This window comes from Oncorhynchus nerka, unplaced genomic scaffold (assembly GCF_034236695.1).
Source record: "Oncorhynchus nerka isolate Pitt River unplaced genomic scaffold, Oner_Uvic_2.0 unplaced_scaffold_4133, whole genome shotgun sequence".
Classification (NCBI taxonomy): domain Eukaryota; kingdom Metazoa; phylum Chordata; class Actinopteri; order Salmoniformes; family Salmonidae; genus Oncorhynchus; species Oncorhynchus nerka.
The window spans coordinates 1-17,781 of NW_027037162.1; the positions used below are offsets into that span (position 1 = coordinate 1).

Genomic DNA, 17,781 nt, shown 5'->3' on the forward strand with positions numbered 1-17,781 from the left:
TGAAGAACAGCAGTAACTCTATACTGTATTCATATTAAACACATGACAAACAGCAGCAGTAACTCTATACTGTATTCATACTAAACATAACACAGTATACAGTACCATTATTATAGTTGTCTGAGGGATTGATCGTATCGTAGACGTGAACACCACCTGTTGGTCAAAGAAGAGAGAGACAGGTTAGTTAGGTTGGTTCTCCCTCAGGGACAGAGAGTACAGTAACATGTTATATAAAGGGGATGTTGATGAGACAGTGTATGAGGTTACAGAGAGAGGTAAAGTCTGGGCTGAGAAACTGACCATGCTGCAGACATGTATACCCAGCATCAGGAGCCTGACCCTGGGTAGATCCTTGGTCCTGTTGGGGGTCCTGGTTGGTGCACTGGATCTGGGGGTGCCTAGAGGGAGAGATATACTCATGAAGAACTAAGCCGATATGTTACTGAATAATCGTAGTTGAGAGACAGGTGTACTCACAAGAATATTCTGTTAAAACAGGAACCTGTAATGAGAAATGTAAACTATTATATCAGGTCATTTCTGTATTGAACTATTGTATTTAAACATTTTTCTAACTAAACATGAACTACAGAGTTAAATGATGAATAATAAAATCTCACCTTTGGCGTTTTTAAATCTCCACAGCAGGACGAGGAGAATGACCAGTAGAACACCAGCAACAACCAGACCCACAACCACTCCTACTAGGACTGATGTAGAGGATCCAGGAGCTACGACTGGAGAGAGAACAGCACAACACCACCAGACTCTGAGAGAGGTAATATAGGAGTATAGATCGGCCTGTATCTTCATTTAGTTGAGAGGTTATATTTTCTATGGGATTGTAAATCCAAACATTTTTTAACTTCAACACTAAAATCACTATCACACAGATGATGAAAAGGTAACTTGTGATCAGAATAGTTTTCTCACCTCTCACTGTCATCCAGCTCTCTGGTGATTCTCCCTTGTCAGGGTATTTGCATGTGTAGAATCCTTCATCTGATTTGGATACTGCAGGGATGGTCATCTCTCCTGTGGTCTCATTCTTGATGAGAACTCCATCTTTGTAGAAATCAGCCTTGATGTTTGAGCTGGTTGTCCAGTATTTGCAGGTCAGAGTCACAGAGTCTCCTTCAGTCACAGGATGAACAGGGCTCTCCAGGATCACATCACCAGCTGTTTAACATAATATATCAATAATACTGTAAATCTGCATACTGGAGTCATCACCCTCAAAATATTATGATCTTGTATTTTATAAGAGATGAAATTCGGTTACAGAATTGAACATCCTATTATCATGAAATGTTGTTTGTGTGTGAATGTCGTACAATAGACGTACCATTTACTGTGATGTTGACAGCATTACTGTACTCTCCTGATCCAGACTCACACCAGTACACTCCACTGTCCCCTGTGTATGTGGACCTGATGGTACATGTGGACCCTGTTATTGATCCCCAGTTAGAGACACACCCTGACTCCACTCCTCTCTCTGTGTATCTCATCAGTCTCCATCCAGTAGAGTTCCCCTTCAGCTCACAGCTCAGTGAGAGAGACGTTGATCTAAAGTGTTGAGTTGTGTTGGGATTTATTCTGAGAGACACTGAAGGGTGCAGATCTGAAACAATGAGAGACAGAGTCAAACCTTTAGTAAAATAATATATATTATACACACGAGGGAGACTTAAATATGTTTCAAAGCGGTTAGTTACCTCCTGACCAGAGAAACTGAGGTTCACTGTAGAGTGTATCATAGACTGGGTCTCCTCTCCCAGCTCTACACACATATCCTCCTGTGGGAGTAGGACCAGCAGGGATCAGAGTGTAGGAGACTTCACTAGTCACATTGTCAGATAGGGGCTGTAGAGAGTAAGACTTGTCTGATAGGGAGGGTAACCCAGCTCTGTAGGGAACAGTCCTGTACCAGGAGAACCTCCAGCCTGTAGACGTCTTGTCAACTTCACAGTTCAGAGCCACTGAGTCTCCAGGGTTCAGCCACTGAGGAGAGATACTCAGGACAGCCTTGGGTTTACCTGTTATGAAGGGAAGGCAGGATTCAAACTTTTAATCTTAAACATATTCGAGCAACCATCATGACTTGTATAAGCTTAAATAGACTTACCAGACACATTCAGTTGTACAGCTTCACTGGTCTTGGAGAACTTGTTTCCCTTTACACCCTCACAGGTATATGAACCACTGTTAGACATGTAGACAGGACTGATTCTGTACTCAGGCTTTGTGTTAAAGGGGATGAATAACTGACTATTCTTATACCATCTGTAGTTCCAGTCAGAGTCTCCTCCTCCCTGTATGTCACATCTCATAGTAACAGTCTCTCCACTGAATATCTGGGTCCAGTTGGGTTGGAGGGTCAGAACAGCAACAGGTCTCTCTGCACAGTCACAACACAGACAACTAACTGAATAAGCAATTGCTCAATTTTAAATGTGTGCATTTATCAATAGGACTACTCATGAATATAGCTTCAAGTTACCTACAGTTGTTGGGATATAGTCAGCAGACAAAATATTATACCATAGATTCTATCTATGTAAAATAGCATCTTATTTATCATAATGTTTTAGACTCACCAGTAATGTTTATCTGGACTGGGTCACTGTACAGGGTGTAGTAGACTGGGTCTCCTCTCCCAGCTCTGCACCAGTACTGTCCTCCATCAGAGACACTGACCCAGCTGAGTGTGTAGGAGTATCCAGAGGTTGTGGTTACTGGTGTAGAGTCTGATCTGTGTCTGTACCAGTAAAACTTCCATCCAGAAGACTCTACAGTACAGCTCAGTGTCACTCTGTCTCCTGTGAATACGTCCTCTTTGTCTGAAGTCAGTGTTGTCGACGGCTGATAATCTGTTGGTATTGCAATAGGTTTGAGTGGAAAGATCCAGTGTCCTGATACACACTACGACAAGTTAGTGATGGAGCATCATTAGTGAACTCACCAGTGACTCTGATGGGGAGGAAAACACTGACTTGAGACCACTGAGGCCGACCTGTCCTTACCCCAGCACATCTGTACTGACCAGCCCGGTTAGACAGAGTGGTGATGGTTTTACCAGGCGTACTGGAATCGAGTTTGTTGCCTATATACCAGCTGTACGTCCAGTCTGTGTACATTGATATGTCACACTGCATGCTGACTGTCTCTCCAGAGTGAAGGAGACCCTGAGGAGAGATACTCACTGAGGCCGTGGGCAGAGCTGGAGAAACACATATTAAGACATATGTAGTCAGAGAACCAAACTTTCCAAGTGATGATCTTACTTCTGTAGGTAATACAGTAACTAAATATTAACACACTGACCATGTCTATTTGATTGACTCAATATAAATAGTGTTGGACACACAAGAGAGACACAACAAAGTAACTCACCAGACACAGTGAGGGTAATAAAGTTACTTGATTGTGAAGATGTGGGTCTGGATCTTCTCTCTCCCTGACACCAGTAGAGATCCTGGTCAGACTCAGTAACTCTACTGATGGTGAGGGTGTCTCCTGTTATAGTGCGTCTTTCAGACTGGGATGCTACATTGTCATTCCTGTCTTTGTACCACTTATAGCTCCAGCTACTGTCAGACTCTACTGAACACATCAGAGTAACTGTCTCTCCAGAGTAGAGGAGACCCTGAGGAGAGATTCTCAATGTGGCTCTGGGCTGAACTGTGGAAACACAAACAAAATATATCCAATACACACTGAGTGTACAAAACATTCAGAACTTTCCATGACATAGACTGACTAGGTAAATCAGGTATATCCTTCCATGTCACCTGTTAAATCCACTTCAATCAGTGTAGATGAAGGAGAGAGGACAAGTTAAAGATGGATTCTTAATCCTTCAGACAATTGAGACGTGGATTGAGTATGTGTGCCATTCAGAGGGTGAATGGGCAAGACAAAAGATTGAAGTGCCTTTGAGAGGGGTATGGTAGCAGGTGCCAGGTGCACCAGTTTGCGCCAAGAACTTCAACACTCCTGGGTTTTTCACGCTCAACTGATTCACTTGTGTATCAAGAATTGTCCACCATCCTAAGGACATCCAGCCAACTTGACACATCTGTGGGAAGCATTGGAATCAACATGGGACAGCATCCCTGTGGAACGCTTTTGACACCTTGTAGAGTCCATGTCCCGATGAATTGAGACTCTTTCGAGGGCAAAAAGTGGACGGTTGCAACTCAATATTAGTAAGGTGTTCTTAAAGTTTTATATGCTTAGTGTAAATTATTCTAAATACCCATGTAGATGGTATTTGCTGATTTCTTTTGATTTTCCAATGATGTTAAGCAAAGAGGCAATGAGTTTGAAGGTAGGCCTTGAAATGCATTCACAGGTACAGCCTCAATCGAATCAAATGATGTCAATTAGCCTATCAGAAGCTTCTAAAGCCATGGCATCATTTTCTGGAATTTTCCAAGCTGTTTAATTAAAGGCACAGTCAACTTAGTGTATGTAAACTTCTGAAACCACTGGAATTGTGATACAGTGAATTATAAGTGAAATAATCTGTCTTTTAACAATTGTTGGAAAAATTACTTGTGTCATTCACAAAGTAGATGTCCTAACCGACTGGCCAAAGCCATAGATAGTTAACAAGAAATTTGTGGAGTGGTTGAAAAACAAGTTTTAATGACTCCAACCTAAGTGTCTGTAAACTTCTAAATTCAAATGTATAACCAGGACTGATTCTGTACTCTGACGTTTTAGTAGTAGACTAACTTCCTGTTGTTATGCCTCTCATACTGCCAGTCAGAGTCTCCTCCCCCCTGTATGTCACATCTCATAGTAACAGTCTCTCCACTGAATATCTGGGTCCAGTTGGGTTGGAGGGTCAGAACAGCTACAGGTCTCTCTGCACAGACAGAACACAGACAACTAACTGAATTAACAGTTGGAAGGAAGGTGTTCTTAATGTTTTGTTCACTCAGTGTATATCGTGCAACTAAATACTTCCAGCTCTTACCGCATTCTTTACATTTTCTCTCAGACATAAACATCCATGGATAAAAATGTAAATAAAGAGCTTCAGTATAACCACTACTTGAATATTGAAACAGGGAAGGCCAACATATTAAGTGGGGCTCCAGTCCACAAAGTAATAAGTATGCTAGTATTACAGTAAATGGTTGAAATGACAGAATAGCATCTCACTATCAACTCATGTGCAGAGTTATTCACTGATATTAAAGGAGAAGTTTGCATTTGTACAACAAAATGTCAATTTTTAAATGTAAATACCATGTTATAGAACAGTTCAGACACCTTTTTGTGATTTAAAACTTATCCTAAACAGCAAATCACTTCCTCATCCTCCTTATGGGGAACCCCCAAAAAACATGAACAGTCTCTAAAATCACCCTAACACGTAATTTTAGAAACGGTAAAGCTCTCAGTTTAATGATGCAGGTATTTTTAATGTTGTATGCATGAAATTGTGTCGTTATGAACTTTATCCGCAATATTATATTCCGTTTTGCGCGATTCGAGACGTTTTCCTTATCAAACTCTTCCATTCTCCATGTAGCTTGTTGCTACAGGTAACTGCCAAAATAAAGGAAGCACCAACATAAAGTGTCTTAATAAGGTGTTGGGGCACCACAATCCATCTTAACAGCTTCAATGAGCCTTGGCACAGATTCTACAAGTGTCTGCAACTTCCTGTGTGGAAGATTAGCTCTGATTAGCTCTTTCATTCATGTCATTATGACAGCAAAGTCAGATCATGGGAGCTCTCATTCCAATCAGGACATTCATGCTCCATGAGATTATGGTGAGATGCATTTCAGAATGGTGAGATGCTGTCAGAATGGTCAGATGCTTTTCAGACTGGTGAGATGCATTTCAGAATGGTGAGATGCTGTCAGACTGGTCAGATGCTTTTCAGAATGGTGAGATGCTGTCAGAATGGTCAGATGCTTTTCAGAATGGTGTGATGCTTTTCAGAATGGTGAGATGCTGTCAGACTGGTTAGATGCTGTTAGACTGGTTAGATGCTGTTAGACTGCCCTTATGGAAAAACCACATGATTTCAGATGTGGTTATGGAACACTTCACATGTGATGATATTTCACATTAAGTTTCACATGTGGATTTTCACATGTTATTACATAACTTTTCAAATACATGACAAAATTGCCAAAAAATTCAACTTAAAGGAACGGTTCACTCATTTTGAATGTTAAATTGTTTTTGTGCATCTGTAAATGATGTTCTATCGATTCCCTGAGTCATTTAATGTTTTCATGTGTATCTGAGTTGTTGGAGTTCAAGCAGGCAGAAATAAGGCTGGTATGACGTATCATACTGGCTCCAATACAGACTTTAGTCTACCTACATAAACACAACCATCATAACACAATTACCTATCAGTCAAATAAAACATGTACATAAACTATGTTTCCTACCTCTTTACAGATCATACATTCACAACTGAATCCCCTTTTCTCATAACATTAATGAACGTGAGGAAGGAAAAGCAGAGACAAAGATGATGAAACATAAAGAGATGGAGGTTTGATCAAATAAATGAATATCTACCATCATCTTCATCACAGTGTCCACAGTAGATGAGGATACTCAGCACTTCAACAAAGACAAAGTCATTACAATACAGTAGTAATACAGTAGTGTATAGTAATAGAATAGTAATATTAACATTAGTGCATTGTGCTCATAGACAAACACACAAACACCAATACTTTCTTACTTACAGAGCAGCACACAGAGCAATGTGTTCTCCATTCTGTCCCACTGACAAGTGACCTTCTCTACAACTACAGTTCTTCTGACAAACCCCTCTACTTCCTATATGACAGACTGTTTAGATCACACCTCTTCACCGTCACACAGAAAAACAGAAAATTATTGAGAACCGTACAAAGGCTGTAAGAAAAAAGAGTAGCGGTTGATGGCGTGTTAATTTTCTGACCAACTTCTTCTTATAGTTTGCTACATGACCTCACACTGGTTCCTTCCTCTTTATTGAAGGAAAGGAGGATGGAATGAGAATAGAGGTCTGAGATTAGATCAGTTTGGTATCAGAATGTGCAGATGTTAGTTCATTTTTACAACCACCATGCACAGATAGATGCCTCCCCTCAAACCTAATCTATGGTGACTACTGGTATCCCAGCTAGCCTCAGCTTCAGCTATCCCCTCCATAAACACATGGAGAGCAAGACTTGTCTGATAGGGAGGGTAACCCAGCTCTGTAGGGAACAGTCCTGTACCAGTGGAACCTCCAGCCTGTAGACGTCTTGTCAACCTCACAGCTCAGAGTCACTGAGTCTCCAGGGTTCAGCCACTGAGGAGAGATACTCAGGACAGGTTGTGGTTGATTTGTGATTAGACAGAGGACTGGTTAAAAACTTTCAATCTAAGAAATGATTCTAGTTGCCCATGGAGTTGTTTGCATGATTAGATAGACTTACCAGACACAGTCAGTTGTACATCTTCACTGGTCTTGGAGAACTTGTTTCCCTTTACACCCTCACAGGTATATGAACCACTGTTAGACCAGTAGACAGGACTGATTCTGTACTAGTCTTTGTTTTAAAGGGGATGAATAACTGACTATTCTTATATCTGTAGTTTCAGTCAGAGTCTCCTCCCCCCTGTATGTCACTCACTGTAGTTTTGGAAAGAGCTGTGAGAGAGGAGAAGCAATTTAATCAGATGATTTGAACATAATTTGATACACATCATGTTGATTCATTTCCAACAGTTTAGCTGTTGTAGCGTTTTGATAAAAGTACATTTTAGGTGTACAACAGTTGCAGCCAAATATATTGGCACCCTTGCACTTTTCTTAAATAATTCCCTATTTCTTCTAAAATAAGTTGATATTTACTGTCAGTATAGCGGGGCAGGGCTGAAACATAGATTTGCAGATTAGACACATGCTATACATTTCTTAAGCTGGATTACAAGTAGCTCTTTCAAAGGACTCTTTAAAGAAAAGTTTTAACGGGAATTAGTCATGTTCAGTTAGTGAACCATTTGTGTGGTTGTATCGGGTTAGTGATGAAATGCAGAAAAATACGTTCTGATTATTTACTCACGTTGAGCGTTCCACAGATGAAAAATGCACAAAGCATTTAAACACAGACAGAGACAGAGAGGGAGAACGAGAGAGAAAAGGAGAAACAGACAGAGCAAGAAAAAGATAAATAGAGAGAGAACTGACTAAATTACATTGAGAGACTGAGAACAGGAATAGAGCTAGAAGACCAAAACTGTACAATTTTATTGAGTCTAAAATATATTTGGTAAAAAACGACACAATGTCTATAGATTTCTAATGTTTCTCAGGCTCATGCAACAACTGAATTAGAAGCTGCAGCGACCAACAACTCCATTCCTCTGTAAACACAGTGTAACCAAACAAAGTCATCATCTGATGCTATATGTATTGTGTATGGTTGACATACTTCATATTCTATAAATGAAACAATTTCTCGTCCAATAAATGACTGTGTTCTATTCTGAGCCACTGGTAAGTGACTGAAGACACCAGCGTTTCCTCTGGACCAGGCCCCTACAGTTCCTGTGGTTGTGACACAAATGGGTCTTTGTCAGAATTAGAAAGCTACAGATCCTTAAAGAGAAACAGAAAAAATGTGCATCTGACGTCATGTTGATCTTGACTCAAATTCCTCTTTCTGTAAAAGGAGCAGACACAGCAACACTGTGTTCTTATTGTTGGTGGAAGAGAGAACTAACACAACTAAAGAAATGATCTGAGGAAGGAGCATTGATGATAAAATTATATTTGTGCAAATGTCAACATTGCATTGACCATACCAGGTCACGTTTACATTTTCAGTAGGATCTTTAAAGTCACTAGGATAGGTGGAGAGGTGTCAAAGGGTTGACTTCATGGTTTAGGAGCTATTTAGAAGTTAGCTGTGTGTGAAGATTCTTGGTAACAAGGCAGGTCTGTCAACTGTTCAGAGGAATAACACAGGAAATTAGTTATCAGACTGCAGTCGAGGCTCCTCAGAGGAGGATGGGGAGGACAATCCTCCTCAGTGAATTTCATAAAAATACATATTTTAAAACATTTAAAAAGTGATCCTTTTTAGATCAAACTATATTAAATATATTCATGTCACCAAATAATTGTTTAAAACACACTGTTTTGCTATGAAGGTCTACAGTAGCCTCAACAGCACTCTGTAGGTAGCACCATGGTCTACAGTAGCCTCAACAGCACTCTGTAGGTAGCACCATGGTCTACAGTAGCCTCAACAGCACTCTGTAGGTAGCACCATGGTCTACAGTAGCCTCAACAGCACTCTGTAGGTAGCACCATGGTCTACAGTAGCCTCAACAGCACTCTGTAGGGTAGAACCATGGTCTACAGTAGCCTCAACAGCACTCTGTAGGTAGCACCATGGACAGCTAGTTTCCGTCGTCTTCTGGGTACATTGACTTAAATACAAAACCTAGGAGGCTCACGGTTCGCACCCCATTCCATAGACTTACAAAGTAATTATGACAACTTCTGGAGGACATTCTCGAACCTATCAGAGTCCTTGCAACATGAACTGACATGTTGTCTAGCCAATCAAAGGATCAGAGAATTAATCTAGTACTGAAAGTGTAAGCTACAGCTAGCTAGCACTGCAGAAATGTAAAAAACTTACGTTCAGTTTTACTTACTTAACTAGCAAATGCAGCTAGGTAGTTTAGCCTACGGAAACACCCTGCTCAAACAGGGGGATGCTATGTTAGCTAGCTGGCTATGACTGGACCTCTTCCAAGTCAAGATAAGCTTTTGGTTCTACTAATTTATTGCCACCGGGGCCAGCTGGTGTAATCGCTAAACTACTTACTGACTGTACACTGTAACGTTACTGCATGATTGAAGCAGGTTTACTAATGCTTTAGTTCTATTAGCCATGTTGACTATGACGTTACTTTATCTAATATGGTTACAATGATGTAGGCTGTGTGTAGTGGTTATGACATGGTTTGGCTTGTAAAGTTTTTTTTTGCCTGGTCACATACAGCTGATGTGTTGTGCATTGAAGTCCACAAGCGAAGAGAAAAGGTGAGAGGAGGAGAGCGCATATATGCAAGAAGGAATACAACGTGGCTGCTATGAAAGTGACCCATGTTTACATGTGATCAGTGGTGTGTTCATTCCGCCGATTCTGTTGAAAAATGTTTCTTAAACGGAAGCAAATGGGAATAAACGTACCTGAATTCATCCAATAGAAACTCTTGTTTGCAACTGTAGGATTAATGATTACACCCTAGATTAACTAGATTCAGGCAAGAGTGTGTCACTGTCTGTCACCTCAAATTTGTCATAGGCTTGTAACCTCATGATGGGTATAGTGAAAATGTTTGTATCATGTAGTAGCGTAAACCTATCGTTGTTACATTGAACTGGGTGAATAGAATTTGAAAAACAGTCATCCAATATGCTGTAATATAAATAAGGCCATGCTCATAAGGAAAGAAATTGTCCCCCCTCATCTTAAACGGCACTGACCGCCACTGTCAGTGATAGATTAAATGTAAACGAGAAATGAATATGACAAGTGAACTACAGTATACTGTATGCTAAAAATAACATTGACATCCGTCTCTCTGATAAACACAGAAAGCCCCATACACCTTTTCCTGTATAGGCCTATTCATCATTTTGACATCTACAACCCTCTCCATTTGTCTCTCTCTGAGCACAGTGGAAAAAAACAGCTTCACACACACCACCCTCCTTCACAAACCCTCACTGCAAAAGAGGAAGAGATCAAACCATAACCACTCAACTCCGCTCTGTTTGAGGAGGGTTGTTGGTTTGTGGCAACTATAACAAACCAGTGTAACGTTTCTCTGGCTTTGTGCACAGCTTTTTATGTCTTGAGAGGCATACACACAAACAACTGACTCAAGTGGTCCAACCTTTGTTTTGATTGGTTGAAAAGATTACAAACATATATAAATTGGGGACCTGGTAGCAGTTGTAAGGGCAACAATGTTGCAGGAAGCAAGGCAGGTTGAAGTGCTCAAAGTGTAAATGTATTAACAGTTCTTGTTAATCCAACAGTGAAAGCGCCATATAAATAGACCTACAATATATCAGCCTAGATTTACTAAATACAGTGTATACACAGGCCACAGCCCAAAAGGATTAGCCTCTGTATCAGGCTTAATCTGTCCTATCTATAGGTAGAGGGCAAGACGGAGAGAAACCACATCTAATCTGTCTCACAGGACCTCAAACAGGTACATTATGCACCTGCCCCACCCAGGACCCGACCAGTACCCAATTGGCAAGTACAACCACTAAACTGGTTTTAAATGTGAAAGGCAATTTTCATATCCCTAAATGTGTCTAAATCAGAATGAATCATACTATTTCATCACAGTACATGAAGTGAACAAAGGTTACATTTTTTTTAACAGTACTGACTCCCAAACATGGCGCACAGGCCACGTATCTCTATGAACACTGAGGCGCGAGCTCCAATTACCCACAGACATGACAGACACTGACAGACATGGAGCAGAGATGCACAAATTACAAATAACGGAAACGTTACACTATGGAATAAACTAAATTTATTTCTGTAAGTGTAGCGAGTGTTCATGTCCACCTGAACATCGTATCCACTTGGAGGATTACAAAATCCGGAAATTACTACATTTAAATATTCAAGTTAAATGCACCAATAACTTGACCAAACATTTCCTCGACACATGATTGTACTACATCATACCGGTAAAATTGGAAAAGAACAATAATATATTTGGAGAAGTTCATTACTAAATACATGAGGAAAACATGAACGTGCCAAACTATTTATAAATATGTCTCCTTTTTAACTGAAACACATTCTCAGCCACATCATAGATAATGTGGCAGAAGCTTCTGCTGACCTCTGTTGTAATGAAATTGTGCAAACCTGTGAGTTGCCAAACTGCCAACTACTACCAAAGATGGTGGATAAATGAAGGTCTTGCTCAGGCACTTTCCATTGAAAGAAATAGTCACAGTTCCGGTCTGCTTAAGCCTTAAGTAGTGACTCTCCCATAGACACCAATGTGTTAGCAGCTGGGTCTGGTCTGCTTAGTTCATTGACTGACTGTATATGAAGCAGAAAAAAGGAGATATTATTAGTAAATATTGTGAATAATGGCACTGATGAGACACCTAGTGGAATGTATTGAATGTGGACAACTGATGACCGTATCTATTCTATAAGATGGTTCTGGAGCTCAACATGTCTTCTCCATGCAACACATTACAGAGATCTGTCATCTGATAACAATAGCATGACATTAATGAAGTGACACACATCTCTCTTTTTGTTGAGTCATGCTGGAATAACACAGTGGAGAGTGCTATATGTCAAATGTATTGTGAGCCATGGTGATACAGTAGTAGTAGTAGTAGTAGTAGTAGTAGTAGTAGTATTAGGAGTAGTAGTACTAGTAACTGAGTATTTCATACACATTGGTACATGTTTGGTCATTTTAAAAGCATGAAATAGGATCAAAGGACTAATACCTCATGTGAATAAACCTCACCACATCATTTACCTGCCTTGGACAACAAGCAACAGAGACAGTATGTAAATATAATAATAGTGTCACTGTCACCGGTTAAACAAATACATTCACAGAAAACAACAGTGGCTTTCACAGCTGTCAGTATCAGGCTCCAAGAGAGCCGACAAAAAGTGACATTGAAAGGTTCTGTCATTCTGAAATGTATTATTATTAGAAATGATTTGATGATATATGATGTTATATACAGTATTAAATTAGGATCATGCATCATATTATATTAGGATTTAGCATCATGCCCAAGAAGACTTAAGGCTGTGTCATAGACCCTCAAAGTTCCAAAATGGGGTAAAGATGACAGCCATATTGTTCAGGGAGAAATCCAAACCAGTCTAATTGGAATGAATGCCAGAATAGACAGAATCCTGATTTTACTTATGCAGGAAAATAAAAGTTAGGTAATATATCAGAAAATGTGTAATAGAATTAATGTCAATCTAAAATATCGTCATATATTTATAATTACACTTTATATGGGTTTCATACCAATTGTCTGTATAAATAGCCTCTAAAATATACACAGAATATACAAAACATTAAGAACACCTGCTTTTTCCATGACATAGACTGACCAGGTGAATCCAGGTGAAAGATCCCTTATTGATGACATGTCATAGACTGACCAGGTGAATCAAGGTGAAAGATCCCTTATTGATGTCATGTCATAGACTGACCAGGTGAATCCAGGTGAAAGATCCCTTATTGATGACATGTCATAGACTGACCAGGTGAATCAAGGTGAAAGATCCCTTATTGATGACATGTCATAGACTGACCAGGTGAATCAAGGTGAAAGATCCCTTATTGATGTCATGTCATAGACTGACCAGGTGAATCCAGGTGAAAGATCCCTTATTGATGTCATGACATAGACTGACCAGGTGAATCCAGGTGAAAGATCCCTTATTGATGACATGTCATAGACTGACCAGGTGAATCCAGGTGAAAGATCCCTTATTGATGTCATGACATAGACTGACCAGGTGAATCCAGGTGAAAGATCCCTTATTGATGTCATGACATAGACTGACCAGGTGAATCCAGGTGAAAGATCCCTTATTGATGACATGTCATAGACTGACCAGGTGAATCCAGGTGAAAGATCCCTTATTGATGTCATGACATAGACTGACCAGGTGAATCCAGGTGAAAGATCCCTTATTGATATCATGTCATAGACTGACCAGGTGAATCAAGGTGAAGCAATGATCCCTCACTGAAGTCAGTTGTTAAATCCACTTCAATCAGTGAAGATGAAGGGTAGGAGACAGGTTAAATAAGGATGTTTAAGCCTTGACACAATTGAGACATGGATTGATGTGAACAGGCAAGACAAAAGATTTAAGTGCCTTTGAATAGGGTATGGTAGTACTGTAGGTGCCAGGCGTGTCAAGAACTGCAATGTTGCTAGGTTTTTCACATTCAACAGGTTCCTGTGTGTATCAAGAATGGACCACCACCCAAAGGACATCCAGCCAATTTGACACAACTGTGGGAAGCATTGGTCAACATGGGCCAGCATCCCTGAGGAAGGCTTAAAACACTTGGTGGAGTCCATGTCCCGACTAATTGAGGTTGTTCTGAGGGAAAGGGGGGGAGGGGGTGCATCTCAACTTCAGGAAGGTGTTCTTAATGTTTAGTATACTCAGTATATGTGAACAGACTATAAATGTCTACATTTGCGTATTGTTGGAAAGTTGTCATGTTATTATTATGCAATGTCAGTACATGTTGCATTTCAAACTTTTCCAAGTCTTATTGTCAACTGATTTCATCCAGAGTTTGGCTGTGGACTGCATTGTTTGCATGGAATGTTGACATATTGGCAGTTGATTAAAATAATGTTTGGAGTCATTCCTCTGAAACTGGCTGGCTAGCTAGCTAGCAAACATAGAGCGCAGATAAATTCTTCAGATTCATTATTTTACACAAAATCTTATCACAGAACTGGCAAGCCATGATTGAGCAACTCCCTAACTAAAATGGCTGCCATTTATCCCATCATAATACGGGTCATGTCCATTCTAGTATTCTAATTCCTAATTATATGGCAGTGACACTTTGACCTCTGCTGTCAGTCTGTCTGTCTGTCTGTCTGTCTGACCACATAGGTCTAAACACATAGACACATAACCCCCCTAACTGGAACAGTGGTCTTACCAACCATGAGGTGAAATATCAGTCAGAGTCAGACAACCACTAATGTCATTAATCACCTTGACCTTGTCTGTATGATGAGGAGGCAATATGCAAGAACTGTTAGTCATGCATATGTAGGTTAGCACTTGGAATTCAACACAGTAATGGAAACATTCCATATTGTTACCATGTTATATCACATTCTGACTTATGAGTCTGACCTTTGTTTACTTGGAAGACCCCTTTGCAATCATAGGTGTGAATGTGCACATTTCATTTTTTCATTTATTTGAAACAGTCAAGGCATTTGTGTGTGTTGGTTGTAGAACTACAGTAGTTTAATGTTGAAGTATAGTGAGGTCATTACTATCTTAGATGAGGGGGGGTTATAAAATGTTGCACATCACTATATTTTTTATCAGAGAAAGGATGTCATGTGTCTCAAGTTCTTCATATTTATTTCTGATAGTATTTCCTGATGTTGCAACTGAACTATAACTGATCAACCTAAAGTACTAGTTTGGAGAATTCTATTGTATTGCATTATATTGTATTGTATTCTATTACCAGGGGTATTCTTTGTGTATTAAAGTCAGTATCCAATGTAATGTGTAACATTTCGTTATAGAGTGAGGCTGTCAACAATGTTGTGAGGCTGTCAACAATGTTGAGGCTGTCAACAATGTTGTGAGGCTGACAACAATGTTGTGAGGCTGACAACAATGTTGTGAGGCCGTCAACAATGTTGTGAGGCCGACAACAATGTTGTGAGGCCGTCAACAATGTTGTGAGGCCGTCAACAATGTTGTGAGGCCGTCAACAATGTTGTGAGGCCATCAACAATGTTTCCTTCCTAACACTTTTCCTGTAATGTTGAGGAGCCCAAGAACTCTATTAGGCTGAAAGGAGAGCTGAACAAAGTAGGTCGGTTGTATGGAACAGTTGACCATGAGGACAATATCTGTTTACTGTAACAAAGCATTCATTCCATCTGGTGGATAAAAAATGTAATGTTTATTTAAAAGCATGATGCAAAGTTATTGTAAAAGTAGAGGTCACTAGAAGCAAACATGTATATGTGACATTCATATACAAAATATGTTATTCTATTATCTGAATGACAGAAATAATGAATCAATGATAATACATTTCAGTATTTTTACAACCCAACAATTCAATACACAATACAAAGCAGATAGAATTACTGTAGCTGTTTATAAGATGTATCATCATTACAACATATCCTTTATTTAAGCTGTTACAGTGATACACACATGGTTAAATAGAATATATTTGTTGTATCCTTCATGTACAAGGTGATATTGTGTGTGTCCCTCACAGAAAAAACACATGAGAAATGTAACGTGTAATCACCTTTTCACATGTGCAGTTCCATGTCACATGTTGTCACATGTTATCATATTAACTTCAAATAAGATCACGTGATCACATTAACTTCAAATAAGATCACGTTATCACATTAACTTCAAATAAGATCACGTTATCACATTAACTTCAAATAAGATCACGTTGTCACATTAACTTCAAATAAGATCACGTTATCACATTAACTTCAAATAAGATCACGTTATCACATTAACTTCAAATAAGATCACGTTATCACATTAACTTCAAATAAGATCACGTTATCACGTTAACTTCAAATAAGATCACGTTATCACATTAACTTAACATGTGATCACATGAAAACATGTGTTTTTGGAATAATTCACTTGTAAAAATGAATGTGTTTTTTCTGTATTTGCGTGTTCATCTGCATGTGTGTGTGCATTTGTGTGTGTGTGGGCGCGTTTGTTTGTGTGTGTGTGTGAGCATGCCTGCATGTGTGTGTGCTTGCGTGCATCCAGCATGCATAACCCATGTTCCCAGATGGCTCCTGCTTCTCCTCTGATGGTGTGTCCCTCCATCTCCCTCAAGGACCTGTAACATATCACCACACAAAGTTATTTATCCCTCCATCTCCCTCAAGGACCTGTAACATATCACCACACAAAGTTATTTATCTCTCCATCTCCCTCAAGGACCTGTAACATATCACCACACAAAGTTATTTATCCCTCCATCTCCCTCAAGGACCTGTAATATATCACCACACAAAGTTATTTATCCCTCCCCTCAAGGACCCATCAGTTATTTATCCCTCATGGACCTGAAACATATCACCACACAAAGTTATTTATCCCTCCATCTCCCTCAAGGACCTGTAACATATCACCACACAAAGTTATTTATCCCTCCATCTCCCTCAAGGACCTGTAACATATCACCACACAAAGTTATTTATCCCTCCATCTCCCTCATGGACCTGAAACATATCACCACACAAAGTTATTTATCCCTCCTTCTCCCTCAAGGACCTGTAACATATCACCACACAAAGTTATTTATCCCTCCATCTCCCTCAAGGACCTGTAACATATAACAAAGTTATTTATCCATCACCTGTAACATACACAAAATTATTTATCCCTCCATCTCCCTCAAGGACCTGTAACATATCACCACACAAAGTTATTTATCCCTCCATCTCCCTCAAGGACCTGTAACATATCACCACACAAAGTTATTTATCCCTCCATCTCCCTAGGACCACATATCACACAAAGTTATTTATCCCTCCATCTCTCAAGGACCTGTAACATATCAAAGTTATTTACCTGTAACATATCACCACACAAAGTTATTTATCCCTCCATCTCCCTCAAGGACCTGTAACATATCACCACACAAAGTTATTTATCCCTCCATCTCCCTCAAGGACCTGTAACATATCACCACACAAAGTTATTTATCCCTCCATCTCCCTCAAGGACCTGTAACATATCACCACACAAAGTTATTTATCCCTCCATCTCCCTCAAGGACCTGTAACATATCACCACACAAAGTTATTTATCCCTCCAAAGTTATTTATCCCTCTTCCCTCAAGGACCTGTAACATATCACCACACAACATTTTTAGTGCTTGCAGTCAAACAAAGTCCTAAGACTAAGTAATACGTAACTGAAACG

At 39.7% G+C, this 17,781-nt stretch overlaps 1 protein-coding gene and 1 long non-coding RNA gene across 4 annotated transcripts; both read right to left on the reverse strand.

Annotated features, from left to right (window-relative positions):
• Positions 1–9: 9 nt before the first annotated feature.
• Positions 10–7,111, reverse strand: LOC115121423 (leukocyte immunoglobulin-like receptor subfamily A member 3). 3 transcript variants are annotated; one of them, XM_065014259.1, is made up of 13 exons: positions 6,738–7,108; positions 6,565–6,609; positions 3,400–3,687; positions 2,969–3,226; positions 2,604–2,876; positions 2,132–2,404; positions 1,722–2,042; positions 1,349–1,627; positions 937–1,182; positions 624–740; positions 481–505; positions 304–401; positions 10–156 (listed from the first exon to the last, which is right to left on the reverse strand). In XM_065014259.1, the coding sequence occupies exons 1-13, from the start codon at positions 6,766–6,768 to the stop codon at positions 65–67; spliced, it is 2,346 nt and encodes a 781-aa protein (XP_064870331.1). In that variant the 5' UTR covers positions 6,769–7,108; the 3' UTR covers positions 10–64. The 3 variants fall into 3 exon arrangements, with proteins under 3 accessions (XP_064870331.1, XP_064870332.1, XP_064870333.1); XM_065014260.1 differs by lacking the exons at positions 6,565–6,609; positions 6,738–7,108 and adding an exon at positions 4,747–4,852; XM_065014261.1 differs by lacking the exons at positions 481–505; positions 624–740 and having other exon boundaries at positions 72–156; positions 304–391; positions 6,738–7,111.
• An 8,629-nt stretch (positions 7,112–15,740) lies between these two features.
• On the reverse strand, positions 15,741–17,182 carry LOC135566578 (uncharacterized). Its single transcript, XR_010462129.1, has 2 exons — positions 16,919–17,182; positions 15,741–16,845 (listed from the first exon to the last, which is right to left on the reverse strand). It is a non-coding gene; the product is annotated as an uncharacterized LOC135566578 (long non-coding RNA).
• Positions 17,183–17,781: the final 599 nt, after the last annotated feature.

What these genes read in the sequence shown, in the direction of transcription:
- LOC115121423 (XM_065014259.1), bottom strand. Translation starts at nt 6,768, where the DNA reads ATGGAGAACACATTGCTCTGTGTGCTGCTCT. An exon ending in CCTCCCCATCAGAGTCACTG is followed by an intron (nt 2,877 to 2,968) that starts GTGAGTTCACTA and finishes CAATACCAACAG; the next exon opens with ATTATCAGCCGTCGACAACA. An exon ending in TCAGTTTCTCTGGTCAGGAG is followed by an intron (nt 1,628 to 1,721) that starts GTAACTAACCGC and finishes TCATTGTTTCAG; the next exon opens with ATCTGCACCCTTCAGTGTCT.